Source organism: Meriones unguiculatus, chromosome 18 (genome assembly GCF_030254825.1).
Source record: "Meriones unguiculatus strain TT.TT164.6M chromosome 18, Bangor_MerUng_6.1, whole genome shotgun sequence".
NCBI lineage: Eukaryota > Metazoa > Chordata > Mammalia > Rodentia > Muridae > Meriones > Meriones unguiculatus.
In genome coordinates, this window is record NC_083365.1 from 21,117,147 (window position 1) to 21,131,186 (window position 14,040).

A 14,040-nucleotide genomic window follows, 5' to 3' on the forward strand; every position below is an offset into this window, starting at 1 on the left:
CCTGAAGTCCTCTGACCCTGTGGAAAATCCAAGGGGAGCAAGGTCAGAGCTAACAGCTCCCTGTTAGGTCCTATTTCACCTTGCCCACCCCTTGCTCTTCAGGCCCAGGGCTCTTGCCTGTGAAAGTAACTGTTCTGTGCCTGATATGACCGTTGTCTGGGAGGCCTGCTGCCTTCTTCTGCTAACCTAAGCCTACTCCTAGAAGCTTTCAGCCCCTGTACAAGCTAACTTGGGTCCAGAATGTTCTCAGCCTCTGAGACTTACTGCTTAAAAAGCTCACCCTTTCTGGTTCTGAGCTCTGTGCTGGCTGGTCCAACTCAGCTGTTCTGGCTCAAACTACCCTTCCAACTGACTCAGTCTGGATTCTCTCTTGGCCCCTGAATTGCTCTGCTTAGTTTCCAGCAATCTGCTCTAATCTTCTGGCTCCTCGTTCTCTGGCTCCTTCTTGTCTTCACCTTTGTCTATCTTGTTCTCTCCTCTCTCTGTTTATTTGTCCTGGTAAAATTGCCTTCTCTCTCCTCTCCCTCTCTGCCAATTATATAGCTTCCCTTTCCTCTCTCTTCTCATGAAGAGTTGGGCATATCCTATTCTATCAAGTCTTTCTCTGATTCGTCACTGTTTCTAAGCTGTTTCTGTCACTCAGTTAGACATCACTTTCTAAGATGGGTGCTTCCTTCTGAAAACTAACTTTATTCTTTATTGTTTGTAATTAAAGGTATGTACCACCATGCCTGGACTTAAGCTTTTCTTTACCTGAAACTTGCTCTATACCGGGCTGGAATTGAACTCAGATATGTTTGCCTCTGTCTGATGGATTAATAAGCCTCCCAACAACTATATCAGGCAAATAAAAATTCCTTTTACACCTACCTGCTGTAGTACTCCTCCCTGGAGGACAGAGAAGGTTCTTCATGAGCAAGCACATCCCCTGTCCCACTCTGCAGCACCTTCATCAGAGCATCTGTCTCCCCGAAGCCATGGTGTAGTTTTGCTTCTGTGAGTTCCACACTGAGTGAGGGTTTCTGGACCCCAATTTGTAAGGGGATGTGCTTCAGTCGGGGCCACTCAGGGTCCTGGCTGTAGTTGCCAGAAGGTTGCAGGGGCCTTTGTGTTTGGTCTACAGAACTGGAGTCACACCCGGCTTCTAGATCCTCACCGACATGCAGCTCTCCACAAGGTCCAATCTGAACTCCATACCAGTTATTAAATTTGTTATCGATGGGGAGGTCCCTCAGGCTGTGATGCTGAAGACCAGGGGCCACACATATATGTGAATCAGGACAGAGTAGCCCCACAGGGTTGCAGGCCTGGGGTGGGGCTATAGAAGGATTTTGAAGCCCTGTAGTATAAGAGATAGGACAAGGGCTAAGGGGCTGAAGACCTCTCCATGAGGAAGATAGCTCCATACCGGGTTGTGGCTCAGCCACAGACACTGAGCTCTCATCTTCACTGGCTGCCCTGACCTGCCACTGACTTGGCCTCCTACTGATCAGTGGACCATGCTCTATGGAAGCTACCTTCTCAGGCATAAAGCTGTCATCTAGCTTCAGGCTCCTGTGCCTTGGTGGTGGAGATGGCAGTCTGCTTTGGTCTCCAGTGGTGCTCTTGGACTGAAGCTGCTGAGGGGCCTGCTCTAAGAAACTAACATGGAGACTAGAGCTCTTCTGTTGGCTGCATGAGGAGCTAGAGTCAAGAAATAATCTCTCAGAGCTCCTTTCTAAGAGGTTCTTGCCTTCTCTTTCCAGAGACTCAGGTCTCTGAGGGACATCAGACTCATCAGTGGCTTCAGAATTATCCACTGGAGGTCCTGGGTCACCAACAGCAACATCTGGACTGATACCAAGCTTCTCGGAGTCTTCGAGAGAGTGAGCTGAGGGGACTGATAGAGTAGAAGAGGCTAAGGGATTGTTCAACTCCTGGGCACTGGCACTAAATATAAGAATTGGAGAGGAAGCCCTATCCACCAGCACAGCACTAGGGAGGCCTGGCTTCTTCTGGGTACTAGGCTCCTGGGTGAACTCTGAAGCACCATGGAAGATCCCTGAGTACTGGGAGACTCTAGGACTGTTGACCACCATGCAAGATTCCTCTGGCTGCAGGCTGGGAGAGGGGGATCCATCAGGAGAAGCCGGGAAGCTCACCAAAGTAAGGTTCTGCCCAAGATGAACTTTCTGAAACCTCAAATGTGGTGAAGACACAGGAAGGCTCTGCAAATTATTGTGAGTGCTTCCTTCACGGAGATCTGGGAGTTCTGCTGCTTCCTCTCCCTCTCTCTTCTCTTGAGCCACAGTGATGATATCTGAGTCCATCACTTCAACGATCACTTCTTGAGGCTTGACCTCTGGGGGCTGGGAGAGCAAAGGAGATGAGGCCAGGTCTGTCTGGATGCCCTCATCCACAGTGGTCTGAGTACAACTGTCCATCGTGGGGGCCTGTGGGGCCTCATCTGGGGATTCACTCTTGATGTTCTGCTCCTTTGGGACTACACTTGTCTGTGAGAGACTCCCAAGCAGCTCTGAAGTGCTATGCAGAAGCTGTGAGAGGTGGAGGGACAGATTGTGCATGCTGGTCCAGGAGGCCAGCTCAGAGGCTGACATTGTGGTAGCATTGGGCTGAGCAGAGATATTGGTGCAACTCCAGTGGAGCCTGCTGCCCAGGGTCTGTGTTCCCTGCTCAAAGGTATTCATCCTGGCCTGACTCACAGTGTGGCCTCTCTCTGATGGGCAGAGTAGTACAATGTCATCTACCTGAGCTGTGGCACTCCGGCCAGCCAGAGGCAGCTCACTCCTCAGATACCCTATTTCCTCAGAATGGCCCTTGAATGGGGGCCTCTTGTCAGGACCCCTTATTGGGGCAACTCCTTCAGAGCCAGTAAAGACATGGGGCTCTCCCACAGCAAGTGAGGAACTCCATATTTCCCAGCCTTTGTTTGAATTTTGGTTACTTTCAATACCACTGTGAATGTTTGACAGATCACGGGTTTGGGTGTAATTCCTGAGATGGGAGTGAAACAGGGATTTTTTGTCTTCTAGGGCATTGTCTATGCTGGAGCACTGAGCCATAGTTGATGGTATTAGGCATTGGGGTTTCTGGCTACAAGAGACATCAACTGTACTTCCAAACACATATTGTTTCCAGCCAATATGCACAGGTCTCTGTGGACACCAAGGCAGGACATAGGGACTTATGTCACTGGAACCAAAGTGCATTTCTTTGTCCATCCTAGAGTGCCAATTCTCTGGCATACTCTGGACACTCAGTTTATGTGTCTTTCCTTGACGGGCCTCTTCCAAAGTACCAGGCATCCAGTTGGTCATAAAATCAGGGGTTGGCATACATGACACAGTGGAAGATGTTGGGTAAGGAGGAATGACAGCTTTTAGGGGCTTGTCATTGGTGGGGCTATTGTTAAAGTTACGTGAAACTTTGTGACTGCAATCCTGAGTCTTTGGACATGTTGACACTGGCTTTTCTGAGGAATGGCCCCTCAGATGTGGGCCCCACAATCTGTTCGGCTCCTGTGCATCTTTCTCTGTTGGAGAAGGAGGCTCCATATTCAAATTTAGTTCTTGAAGGGATCGAGATGAGCTGACCACAGAGAACTGAGGTCTAGGGGAATACCTGGTGTTCTTGGGGCCAGAGAAGATTGCAATCACAGGAAGTGCGTGCCTGTGATGGGGAGCCAGATGGTCCCTTTCAGAGCAGAGCTGGCCAGGAGTCCGGGCAACAGGCTGTGAGGGTTCAGTTTGCCCCAAGGGCAGAGAAGCTGGGTCTTCAAAGTCTGAAAAGTAAGTCTGGGACACAGAAGACTTGGTCACAGCCATCTCCTCTCTTTCACCATCTTTAGTCTGAGAGTCATCAAAGCCACCTTTGTTAGAAGGTACTCCATTTCTGGCCTGGGCGTGGTCTTTGCCACCTCTTGGAGGCTCGTCTCTCTGTTGCTCTTCTTCCTCCCATGAAGTCTCAGTCTGAGATTGGTTGGTATGTTTTAACATGTCTACAAATTTGGCGTGGGGACCCAAGTAACTGTGACCCCTGACCTCAGTGAAAGGCTGTGTATTTTCTGAAGAGGGTCTGATGGTATTATCTAAGTGTCCATCCTGAGCTGCTTTCACCAGTTCACCGCCAACAGACCCTTTATTTAAATTTAGGGTATGTAGTCCCCGAGTCACCACAGGAGGTCCTGGCATGGTTTGTGATACCTGTGCATTCTCACCTACAGACTTATCCTTCAAAGTTCTCAGTGGCTCAGAGTGTGTGCCTGCAGGACTGGATGGAGAATCGTCCTCAGGGGCACTGCTGGCCTTCTTCCCTGAAGTCTTTTCCCCAGAACCTTCAACTGACCTTCTACCAGCAACTGTGTGGGTGAAGCAATTTGCCCTCACTTCAGAGCTGCAAAGGGAGCTGGAGCTTTGAGCTGGAGAGGGAAGAGCAGGTGTAGTGGGTGAGCTGGGAATGCTGATGTCTCCAGACCCAAATCCTATATTTACATGTTTGTGCTTGAGGCCATGTTCTGAAAACACTTGAGAGTCTTTGGAAAAGCTCTCTACTGTTCCACCTGTTTCACTGGATGGCACTATGAAAGGTGAGTGGACAGGAAGTGGAGCAGCACAAGGGGTTCCCTTCCTAAGGACACCATCTCTCCAACATGGCAGAGTAGAGGAATGACAGGAGTAGGCATGAACAGTAGGTGGAGAACCACTTAGTTGAGAGTAAGGAATAGTTCCATCCTCTTCCTCCTCATAAGATGAGCCACGTAGCCTGCTGCCTCCAGTGTTCCCCTCAGAAACAAGGCACTCTTTTGGGGACAGACCTGGAGCCTCTTCTCCAACTCCACTTGGACTCAGGATAGGTCTTTGATCTAGCAATGGAGTTGACCTTGTATATTTGCTGTCATCCCCACAGGCCTCTGCCAGACCAGAACCAACATTTTTCCACTTGACAGGACGCCACATGTGAGCATCTGCTTCAAACTTTGTCGGAGCTCCAGGCTCAACAGCACATGGCTTTGGACTTGCCTTCACTTCTTCTAAGCCAGTGGAAGCATCCGTGTAATGAAAACGGTCTTGCTTAGGCCCCAAAAGGCCAGCAGCATTATCAGCATTACAGATCACAGTCTGGCACTCGGCATGGACTGCTTTTCCTTCCTGCGAGGTCACGGACACCTTACCTGAGCCTCCTCCACATGTGCTGTCTAGACTTCTGGGTTCCTGAAGCCCTGGAGTCCTGTCCTGCCCACCAAAGGACATACCCTCTGCAGGTTCCCATGAAGCCAACTGGCTTTGCCCATGAGGGCTCCTGCCAGGGTCATCACAAGAAGCTTGAGAAGGTGAGACAGACACTTTCTCTAATCTCACCCTCCCATCCTGCTCTACAGTTGGAGTAGAAAGAAGCCTGTCTGGGACCAAAGGATAAACAGGGGACAGTGTTCTAGATGTTTCTTTCTTTTTCTCTATGACTTCAGAAGAACCAAACCATCCACTTGCTCCCCCAAATTGCCTTGTTTCTCTAGTACAATGTCCTTTTTCTAAATCTGGAACAGTGTGAGAGGAAGCCAGCAAATGATACCGTGGTCCTCTGTCAGTTTCAGGGTCAGGCAGATGATGAAGGTCCTCTGCACTGGCCTCATCAGCCAAAAGGTCTGCAGACACAGCAGATGGAGATGCTGCATGCAGTCCTTGTGCTTCATCTTCCTTCCTGGTGCTACCCCACCCTAACTTCACCATTTGCTCCTGAGACCTACCAGCAGCCTCCAAAAAACACTCAGCTTCTTGTGAAGGCTTACAATGAGGGAGGACTGTCCTGTCAGCCACAAAGTCACTAAGCCGTTTCCTCTGTGCTTTTGCCTGTCTGATCTCTTTCAAGATGGCCAGACATATGGATGCATGGATAGAGGGGTCTGGCGGTAGCAGAGGCTCTGGATTAGGTGCCTCCAGTAGAGACACAGGTGTTAAGCAAGCAGAGCTAGCTGGATGTTGATCTTCAGACTTCTCCTCTGCTTTCTGCCTTTCCTCCTCACCCTGGCCACTATCTTCTGGTAAGAGGAAACTGACCTTCTTTTCAGTCTGTCTTGAGACCCTGTCCAAGTAACTGGTCTTTATTTCTTTTTGTACAGTTGCCTCGGCTTCAGAATCCAAACCTTCCTGGGTAAGGAAGCCTATTGAAGTATCCCTGAAGTCCCCCTTCTGGTCTCCTTGGGGGCCAGTGCTCACTGTGATCCAGTCCTCCATCTCCGGTAAAATGCTGTCTGGTGTAACAGACCGACCATCAGCTCTCGTGACCATGGGCATCACAGATCCACACCAAGCAGCGTGTGTGGTGTAAGTATCCCCTGCAACACTTCCCTGGGGGCTACTGCTGCTGGTCTCGCCACTGAGATCCTGATGGCCTACTCCAGTTGCCAAAGAACTTCTATTAATTTTCCACATTGTAGGCTCTAACATGTGCTCAAATGAAGAGATGCCTTTGGTACCAGAGGCATGCAAACAGCTTCTTGGTAAGCTAGGATAATGCATGGGTTGGGTACCACTCAGCTCTCCACAAAGAAGAGCTGCAGAGAAGCCTGTCTGGCTATGGGATGGGGAGACAGTCTCCTGGCTGAAAAATGTTCCCTCACAGTGCTGGCTTAGAATAAGAAATTCCTGAGTTGGTGAGATCATATTCTCTTCTTCATGTAGGTTCTCTCCCCTTTTCACGGCCATTTCTTCAACACTCCCATGAGCTTTTGTATCCTCCAAGTGTGAATCACTTGGGAGTTCAACAATTTGGTTTTCCTGAAACTTTTCCATAGTCTGTGGTTCCTCGAGACTTTCCAAGGCCCAAGCCTGGTCTTGGAAGTTTGTTGATGTTTTTAGAAGCTCATCATCCTTCTCAGATCTCTCTACACTGAGCTGCAAAGGCAGAGCTCCAGCTAATTCCTTCATTCTCCTGGAGTGAAGGGAAACGTTGCTAGACTCTCTGAGAGCTATGCCTTTCCCCAGAGAATCACATGTGTCCCTGGCAAGTCTGTCTACTCCAGGTTGTGGGTCTGAGTGCTCACTCTCAGACTGCCTTACTTGTGCATATTCCCTTGATCTGGAGGGGCTTCCTATGACTTTCTGGACTTGGGCATTATAACTGAGGGCACTGCCACCATCTTCTTCCCTAGATTTGCTGTCTCTGGTATCATCCTCTATCTGTACTGGAAAAGATGGCTGTACCCCAAAGAACAAATGTTTTCCAGAGCTTCCTGGCATCAGGACATGGTCAGCCCTCTCCTGGTCCTGTATGTCCTGGAGCATAAACTCTGTACTTGACATGTGGGAAGCATGAAGATGCTTATTCTGCTTAGATTCAATTTCCAAGATGCCAGTTTCCAGCTGTATTACACTCCGGAGCAGCCTAGCCATCTCTTCGGCATTATTAAATCTTTTATTCTGTTGCTCTCCCAAAGGTTCTTCTTTGGACTTTATTTCTTGTGACTGCCCATGGGCCTTGCATTCAACAGGCTTTCTTTTCTGAGAGCACAGAACTAGACGGCATCTTTCACAGGTGTACTGGGTTCCTGGAAGATTGAACTCTTCTCTGATGTCTTTGGAAATCACTTCCCTGAGAAGTACAGTTTCATTCCTCCCCTCCCACATGTGCGTTGGACTTCCACCTCTGGCCATGAACACAGGGCTGCTTACTCGACAGTGGACTGATCTGGATTCCAACGAAACAGCAGTTTCCTCTTGTATCTTGTCCAGGTCAAAGTTGATGTTGCCAATGAAATCAGACCTGCCTCCAGAAGAAGTCTGACTGTGAACATCACAGGTATGTATCTGAGACAGCAGTGCATCCTGCTCTTCCTCACTTGCCATGGGATCACAGATGAAGAGCAAAGTCTTGGACTCAGAGCCGTCAAAGGCAACGCTGCAGTGGTGCCATGCACAGGCCTCTTCTCCTTCCTTGTGTACTGAGAGGCTATACTTTTTATTTAAAATTCCAAAGTGATTTCCACATTTGCAAGCTTTGAGGCTGGCAGAAGGGAGATGTCTGTTCTGAGCAACAAAACAGTAAGCAGAATCATGGCTTTCTTCCTCCTTCATATTTCTAGAGTGGTCCCCCAGCTCTTCAGTAACTTCCTCTTTACTCAGATCAGTTGGCCTCTTTGTTGTCGCCTGCTGAGATGGGTCAATCTTAGAATTCTGGCTTTTCGACACCTTGGGCAAGTTGTTCTTCCAGTGAACTTTCTGGAGGACTTCATAGCTATGACCAAAGCCCCAGGCTTCCCTGGGGGGTGGGGAGGGCACCCGGGCTTCCCTACAGGCTGGAATCTCTAAGGCAGTTTCTGTCAAGGCATCCCTGCTCTTGGTTACGTAGAATGTTTCCAAGGGAGGAGGTTGCAAGGAAGGTGGGAAAGGGTCCCAGGGGGCAGAGTGCGGGAGCAGCTCTGGCTCTGAAGGGAGAGTGCAGGCACCACCTTCGTGTGTTCCAGCTGCTTCCCCGCTGCTCTGAGGGGAAGTTGCCTTCTCTTCTAGGAGGGGATGCTGGCTTAACAGTCCTGGTTGAACTGCAGTGTTTTTCCTGAGACGCGCCCCATCTTGAGGCCAGTGGCCTACTTCAGCGGCTAAGGTGTCATCATTGTGATAAGCCCTCTTCTGGAAGAAATGCTGCCCAGAGGAAGTTATCAGCCTGGGGTTCTTGCCACTCTGAAGGGACCCTTCCAAGCTGGCCCGATTGACTTCCCATGCCTCTGTCATGGGATTTGGTGTCTTGTTTCCTGCTGTGTGGGCCTGTGCTTCAGATTCAGAAGTCAGAGGCTCTGGGTCTGCTGGGTACACCCCACTAGAACTCACTCTCTCAGCGGCACTGAAGCGGTCAGAAGCACTTTCTAGGTTGGCCCTCACACTGCCACAGTTTTTCTCTTCTCTTACGTGCCTGGCTTTGGATAGGTGGACTGGAAAGTAGCTGAAACCTAAAGTTCTAGATACCCCAGGGTCAACTGGCAACTGAGTGTCTACTTTATCAGAAGCTTCAGCCAGGGAGCTAGAGTCTTCCTCCAGGAAGAGGAAAGCTGGCCTGGGCTCTCCGACAGCCCCCAAAACAGAATTTGAGAGTTCAAGAAGATACTTTTGCTGAAGGGCAGTCCAGTCCTCATGAATACTGCCTACATGAGTGACTGAGGTGCCAGAGGGAGCCAGCACACTCGATATGTCAGGACTGTGGGACTCTTCCGAGATGGCCTGGTAGGTCACATCAGAGATTTTTCTACCTTGAAAGACACCATCAACTCCTGGCTGAAGGAGCCTTTGATGTCCACAAATTGAGGGCTTGGATGTATCAGAAGCAGGAGGTGCACACAAATCTGAACTACTGGTTGGCATGGCACTGGCTTGGGTAAATGTGTGGCTCCCTGACAGGACTGTAGCTGGTGACTTTACTTCTTCCATGCTTAGCCAGTGTCTTGGTGTCTCACCATGCAGCTGAATTTCATGTCTGTCAGGACTTGGACATAAAGAATGTATGATCCCTGAAGGGCTGCTGGAATAGCCCTTAGAGTCACAAGAAAACCATGAATCCACAGATACCAGGGGGCTCGCTCTTGTAACCTGCACACCTTGGAAAGAGTTGGTTTGTTCAAAATAGCTTGCCTCCATTTCTGACTCAGGCTGCTCACAATAGTGCTGAAACTGAGGATCAAGGTAAAATGAGTTGCTTTTTGGCACAAAGACATTCAGCCTGACTGCTGTTCTGTGGATGATAGGGCTAGGCCTGCATGTTGCCTCCTGGTCTGCTGCAGGTAGGGAGTCCTTCTGCAGGTGCCAAAAAGTCTCCGTAGGTCCCTCATCAGCAGAACCAAGGTAAGGCTCCTCTTGTCTGTCTCCTAGTTCTGCAGCCTCGATCAAGCTGTCCAAGGAAAAGCTCCCATGTGCTTGAGTAAATAAGCTTCTGTCTGAGGGCATGGTGAAGCCCCTCACAGAGGCTGAAGTTCTGGTCCTTGAATACCCACTATCCTTGGTAGAATATTCACCCCCTAAGTTTTCTGGGGGGCTTTGGTACCTGTTCTCAGCAAGTGAATCCTCAGATATTTGACTGTTGTCACTTTCGGAGTTCTCTGGATCTGGGAGAACCCATTTTCCCTGAAGGTCCTTTGGCTTCAGCAGCTCCTTTGGAACTTTGATGTAGACATGAGAGAGAGAATCTACTGAGTAACTGCTCTCAGTGTCAGATAAGTCATTGTCCTTTTCCCTTAGATGATCCATTATAAGTCTAGAACCTGTGAAGGAGGCCAGGGTGTCTGGATCCTCTGCACTAAGTTGTTTTTTTAAAGGACTGCCACAAGGCAAATGAGAGAACTTTTTGGCAAAGTCTCTAGCCCTAGCTGTCAGTACCCTCTGATGTTTTTTTGGTGCCCTGCTTGGAGGTGGTGGTTTGGATTCTGCCTGAAAAGCTGTGACTATTTTTCCATGCCCAGCTGCTTGCTTGGATCCACTGAGATAAGCAGAATAAGTGGTAGTTTCCTTAAGAGCCTTGTAGGTCTCATAGCTCCCTACTTTTTGCCATCCAGTTTGTGTGTTGACAGATGCTCCTAATCCCTTATCCCTTCTGGTGTGGGCAGCTGGGGTAAGGGTCCTTGAGCCATGCTTTAGCTTCTTAGTTGATTGGCACAGAGTCCCTGAGCTCTGGGATGACATCTGACAGGGCTGTTTACCCAATGGCTCAGTGTCTTGGCTGTTTACAGACATGTAGCTTCCAGTGAGACAGGCACCTTGAGTAGAGACTTCCCTCCTGGGTGAGGCTCCCCTGGCTGGATAGAGTTTCCTCCGGCCTGATGGATGAAAGCCGTTCCTGCCCGAGCGCCCTGTCCTGGGAGGGGGAATGGTACACGCTGATGGAGTTTTCTCTGGTACTTGGTGAGTTGGGTCAGGCGGAGGTGTAGTGGAAGGATCCGAGTTCAGGAAGGCACTGTGAAGAGAAGAAAAGCAGGTTCAGAAAAGTAATGTTCCCTACTCTCTGTCACTAAAAAGAACATGGTGTCCTACTTTGTTTGCTCTGAAAGAGTTGGAAAGCAGGCAGTGTGTCCTACACTTCTCAAAACAATACACACAAGAGCAGACAATAAAGCCCTGGCTTTCAGGGGTCTCAAATGCATACTGTCACTCACTCCCTGCCCCCAACTGTTTTGTCTTAGGAAAAAGTTTAACTGAATTATATATCAAGCAATTGGCTATGTCAGGAAAACAGGAACAACTTTAATACTATTAAAAAAATCAAGGAGATAAATCTATGAAGTGGTACTACCTACTAAACTGACCCATTTTTCACATTGATAAGAAATAGGAAGGATGATTATGGGAACTTCAGAGATTTAACAGTGACAGGCAGTTTATAAAACTAATTAGACCTTGATACGGAAAACCAAGGCACTTGAGAAAACCGAGTAACTTGAGAAAACTGAACAGGAGCCAGGTTTTAGATCAAGCTACCAACCTTAATCTCGGTAGGTACAATTTGGTAGGTATGACAAAATAGCTTATCTATTTTTACAGGTACATGCTTAAAGGATGTGGGTTTAAAATGTCACAACATTGTGTTAATCCTTTGCAAGACAGGGTGGTGGGACTGAAAGGAAAGTGACACATCTCTGTAATTGCTGATGAAGTCCTTTTGCATGTGTGAATTTTTTCCCATAGTAAAAAGTTGGTTTGTCTGCCACGTTATTTAACAAATAGAGAGGTGAACAGACCTAACAGCGACACTGTGTGGGTCTTGTGAGCCAAGGACACAGAACAAGCACACAGGTCTCCCCTCCAAAGAATCTTGGAGATAATATACTCTACACTATCCTGGGGCAGCAGACAGGGATTGAAAAAGCCGAGGAGGCAGATCCAGTCCTGAACCTGGAGGCAGCCTGTGGTTGGAGGCAAGGTGAGACTAAGGAAGAGGTAGGACATCTGGGCAGTCTAGACATGAACATGAGACAGGTTCCCTCAGAAGAAGAAATGAGCTGGGAACAAGAGCAGCCCTGAAAGGGTAAGAAGCAGCCGATTGTGTAAACATATTTACAAAGAAGAGAGGCCAGAGGACCAGAGAAATAAAACACCTCTCCATCTCACAGACTGAGGAAGCCTGTGGAGTAAACAGTCTGGGAAGCTGGACTCACTCCAGCCATGGCTACTGGTGGCCATCACTGGTACCTGTGTGGCTGGGGTAGGTGTGGGCTGCGGAGCCTCTGTGGGCTCAGGCAGCTGTGAGTTGTCCGTCTGCTGCTCTGCCGAGAACCGGGGCCTGAGGTGTTAGAGCTGGAGACCCAACTTGGGGCCTCGGAGGCACTGTCATCCTGGATCCAGTAGAGTGCCCTGGGCTGCTCTAGTCTCCTCTGGGCCTCCAGCTGCCTCCACTTCTTAATTCTCTCCAGCTGCAGTGAGACCTTTTTCCACCTGCTGTTCCACACTGTGGCCCGAGAAGTACGTCTCCACAAGCGCTGCAACTGAACCACCCTTTTTTGGCTTTGAACCAGTGGGGATGGTGGGGTCTGAGGAGCTGTTGGAAGCCAGGCATCAGGTGCCACAAAGGCCTCAAGTTCTTTCTCTTCCCCACAGTCGTCTTCTTGCTTTGTCTCCTGCAAGCTGGCTAGCCAGGTCTCTTCTCTGAGTAGCCACTGCTGGTCTGGGAACCAAAAACACCCAGAGAGAAGGTCAGCACTTCCTGCCTATGGCTGCCTAGACTCAGACATCTCCAGCCACAGCCAGAGCTGTGAGGAGTGAAAAGAGATGAACAGAGCGACGGACGTGGCAAACAAGAGCTACAGGGCCTCCTTTACTGAAAGGGAAGGAAAGGAAGATGTGTAGGCCTCAATATAATAGTAGACAAGTGGGGCAGTTGGAAATGCACAGACAAGTGCACCACTGGAGGGAGTCAGCAGAAGGTGCATCATTCTGAGGGGCCATCAAGAAGTCCATTTGTTTATTTCTAGCCCCCTTGTGTGAGCTTCTGATCTCTAAAAGAAGGGAGAGAACGCCCCGTACAAAAGATTCCATCACGTCACAAAGACAACAAAGGTCAGAACACAGAAGCTCGGCAGCGTGAAACTGAAGAAGGCAGGACGAGGCAGACGCCTTAGACAAGGGCACCTACTCTCTTTTATCTGTTGGCTGATGTGCGTCTGGTCCAATTCCAGTCCCTTCTGAACTCTACTCTGTCCTTCAGTGACTTGCTCTGTCAGATTCTCCACAGAGCATTTCTGTTGCTCAGACTGGGCTCTGTGGGATGTCTTGCCATTTCTTGATGGATGCTGGTCCTTGTCACACTGATCTTCCAGCACTTTCCTGTGACAGAAAGTCTAGGGTCACCCAAGCAAACCAAACTCAGGACAAATGGTTGGGAGACAAGTCCCTCTGAGAGCACTCCTAAACTCAACAAGGTAGAAAGAGAGAGGGCTTCAGACATCTGTCAGTTTGGAACAAATAGGTGTGTCATCATAGGCAGCTCATGACATCATAGCACAGGAGCAGAGAATAGTCACTAGACAACACTCTTGGAATTGTGGGTATAGCAGAAACCCAGCTTACTCTCATAACAGAATCATGAAAGTCAAACATGTCTTTGTTGTTGTTTATTTTTATTTGTTTCGGGGTTTTGTTTTGTTTTTGAGGCAGGGTCCTGTGTAGCCCTGGATGTCTGGAAACTCACTCTGTAGACCAGGCTGGTTCTGAATTCCACGGAGCTCCACCTGCCTCTGCCTTCTGAGTGCTGACATTAAAGGCATATGCCACTACACCTGGCTCACAGGAAATAATGAAAGTAGATAATATTTTGTTAAAGGTACAAAAAGCTGAGTGTGGTGGTACATGCCTTTAACCCTAAAGCTCTGGAGGCAGAGGCAGGAGGATTATGAGTTTTTCTGTCTCAAAAACAAAAGATAAAAACAATGCTTTAGCTAAATCAAGCATCTCTGTCCAGACTGGGGAGGTGGCTCAGTGGATAAAGCACTTGCCATGTTAATATGAGGACCAGGGTTTGGATCCCCAAATTACAAATAAAAGCCAAGCAAGCATGGTAGCTACCTGAAATCCC

At 49.0% G+C, this 14,040-nt stretch overlaps 1 protein-coding gene across 4 annotated transcripts in view; it reads right to left on the reverse strand.

Moving 5' to 3' along the window:
- Positions 1 to 14,040, reverse strand: part of Stard9 (StAR related lipid transfer domain containing 9) — an 89,055-nt gene that overhangs the window by 13,454 nt on the left and 61,561 nt on the right. For 2 of the 4 annotated variants that reach the window (XM_021639363.2, XM_060372006.1), the window contains exons 21-23: positions 13,102 to 13,292; positions 12,162 to 12,633; positions 871 to 10,929 (exon numbers count right to left, since the gene is read on the reverse strand). In XM_021639363.2, the coding sequence (XP_021495038.1) occupies positions 871 to 10,929; positions 12,162 to 12,633; positions 13,102 to 13,292 (10,722 nt within the window). Of the gene's footprint in view, positions 1 to 870; positions 10,930 to 12,161; positions 12,634 to 13,101; positions 13,293 to 14,040 lie in introns of those variants that run through there. The other 2 variants (XM_060372008.1, XM_060372007.1) reach the window with 2 other exon arrangements.